Source organism: Sphaeroforma arctica (genome assembly GCF_001186125.1).
Source record: "Sphaeroforma arctica JP610 unplaced genomic scaffold supercont1.2468, whole genome shotgun sequence".
Taxonomy (NCBI): Eukaryota; class Ichthyosporea; order Ichthyophonida; genus Sphaeroforma; species Sphaeroforma arctica.
The window spans coordinates 4,211-6,169 of NW_014038090.1; the positions used below are offsets into that span (position 1 = coordinate 4,211).

A 1,959-nucleotide genomic window follows, 5' to 3' on the forward strand; every position below is an offset into this window, starting at 1 on the left:
GGTATTTGGATTGTATCTTATGCAAATTGCATAGTTTCTTCACTACACGAATCATATTTCGTTTTAAATATAGATTCACCATTGTGTACAATGTGAAGTTTTGAGTTTTTGTGAAATAGTCACTAAACTCACTAAAAAGTTGGACTTTGATGAGTGTAAATATTGACAGCATAATATATTTAGTTGTAGACAGTTGTCGTTTTTTTCCCCTTTGTTTCAAATATATTTAAAACGTGTCAAATTAAAATAAATACCTTCTGATGTCCATCGCGATGAGAGGCCTGGCCCTCACAGCCTCACTCCCCTCCTCCCGTCACTTCACTCTTCAGTAAGTGAATAAATACACTTGAGTGGGGCCATGGGTGAAAAAAGCCCGATTAGGCGGATGGGTAGGATAGTCATGTCTAGCTAGTAGAGTAGAGAGGGATTAAAAACAAAACCATTTTATATTTTAGAACAAATTTTTTTTCAAGGATATTACTATTTTTTTCATTTTTTTTTTTCAAAACCTTTTGCTTGAGCCTCGGTGGCTTGGCCCTTGGAGTCTGGGACTCTGGCCCTTTGGGTCACTAACCATCACTCTGGGACTCTGGATTCTGAAATCTGGGGCTCTGGGGCCTGGGCCGCCCTGGGGCCTGGGGCTTGGGGCGTGGGGAGGCGTCTGGTGAGAAGAAATAAGTAAAAAATAATGGTGGAACTATAGTAGAAACTGACTCGAAGTTCCATGCCCCGTGGCCGCCGTGGCCCGTGGCCCGTGGCCCGTGGGGCGTGGGGCAGTGCGACCGCGCCCCAAATTGATCTGGAACATCGATTTTTATTAACCAAATCGGGTCTTCTAATGCTATGGAGTATGGACTCTCTCTTGTGCTATCACTGCTATCAGTGTTATCACTGCTATCAGTGCTATCACTGCTATCAGTGATATCACTGCTATCACCTATCACCTATCAGTGCTATGGCTAAATGGCATAGCCTAATTGAACAGCTATGGCCTTTTCTCGTCCCCGTAAAATAAAAATTTAGTAAATTTCAACAACAAAAAAATTGAAAGTGTCAAGTCTGGGCTTTTGATTAATTTCCTTTGGCAAAGAAGGAAAAGGTGGGGGGGGGGGGAGGGGAAAAGTAAAGGAGCGTGCTTCTTATCAGTAGTATTTAGCGTGTTTCATGAATAAAGAACGGCTAGGATGCCTCGGGGACTGAAAGCGTATATTTATAGGGATAATATTATATATTTCAAAAGAGATAAATTACAATGTATGTACATTTGGTATGGCTCTCATAGCCGTTGCAGCATTTCGGGAAAGATCGATGGGAAGAAGTGGTCAGTAAATTCCCGTTTGAAGCATGGGCCAAGTGAGTCGACGACGGTGGATATGCTCTGGGTTAATTCAGACCGATGCTGACAAAAAAAACTGATCCCATCGAGTGTGCCATGTATTCGCTTGCTAACCTACTGGATAGCGTACCCACCTCTGTGGTACGGATCGGGTATGTACCGTGTAGTGCCATGGAATGAGTTAGTGCAGAGTACGAAATACCGAGTAGGACCAGATTATCCGTCATAATTTGTTCGATGAGCGAGGTTGGGGGTGAGCCAATATGCCGCACCAAATCACGAATGCACTCGGTATCTGCTGGCTGGCCTGGATCGGAAATATTATTGTTATTCTACATGTGTAATAAGCCGGGCCTCCTCATTAGACTCTATGTATAAACGTACTCTTAAGCAGTACGCAAATTATAAACGTACTCTTAATAGTACGAGGAACTTAAGTTTCCTAAATGTACTCATGATTTATGTCGACCGTGAAACCGACACGTTCTTGTATCAGGGATCCTATTCTATTAAGAAGACACCTTGGAAACACACCATTGTTTGTTGCATCGGTCCTGCAGGTACCACTAAGTGGAAACCCTCAACCGAATTCTTAGCTAAACTAGAGGAGTCTAAAGAGTTTG

The 1,959-nt window shown here is 42.9% G+C and overlaps 1 protein-coding gene across 1 annotated transcript; it reads right to left on the reverse strand.

Annotated features, from left to right (window-relative positions):
- Positions 1-576: 576 nt before the first annotated feature.
- On the reverse strand, positions 577-944 carry SARC_12648 (hypothetical protein; the record flags this gene model as incomplete). The annotated part of the gene is made up of 2 exons (XM_014293240.1): positions 577-661; positions 715-944. Coding segments are annotated over 2 exons (315 nt in total), but the record flags the coding sequence as incomplete, so codon positions are not given.
- Positions 945-1,959: the final 1,015 nt, after the last annotated feature.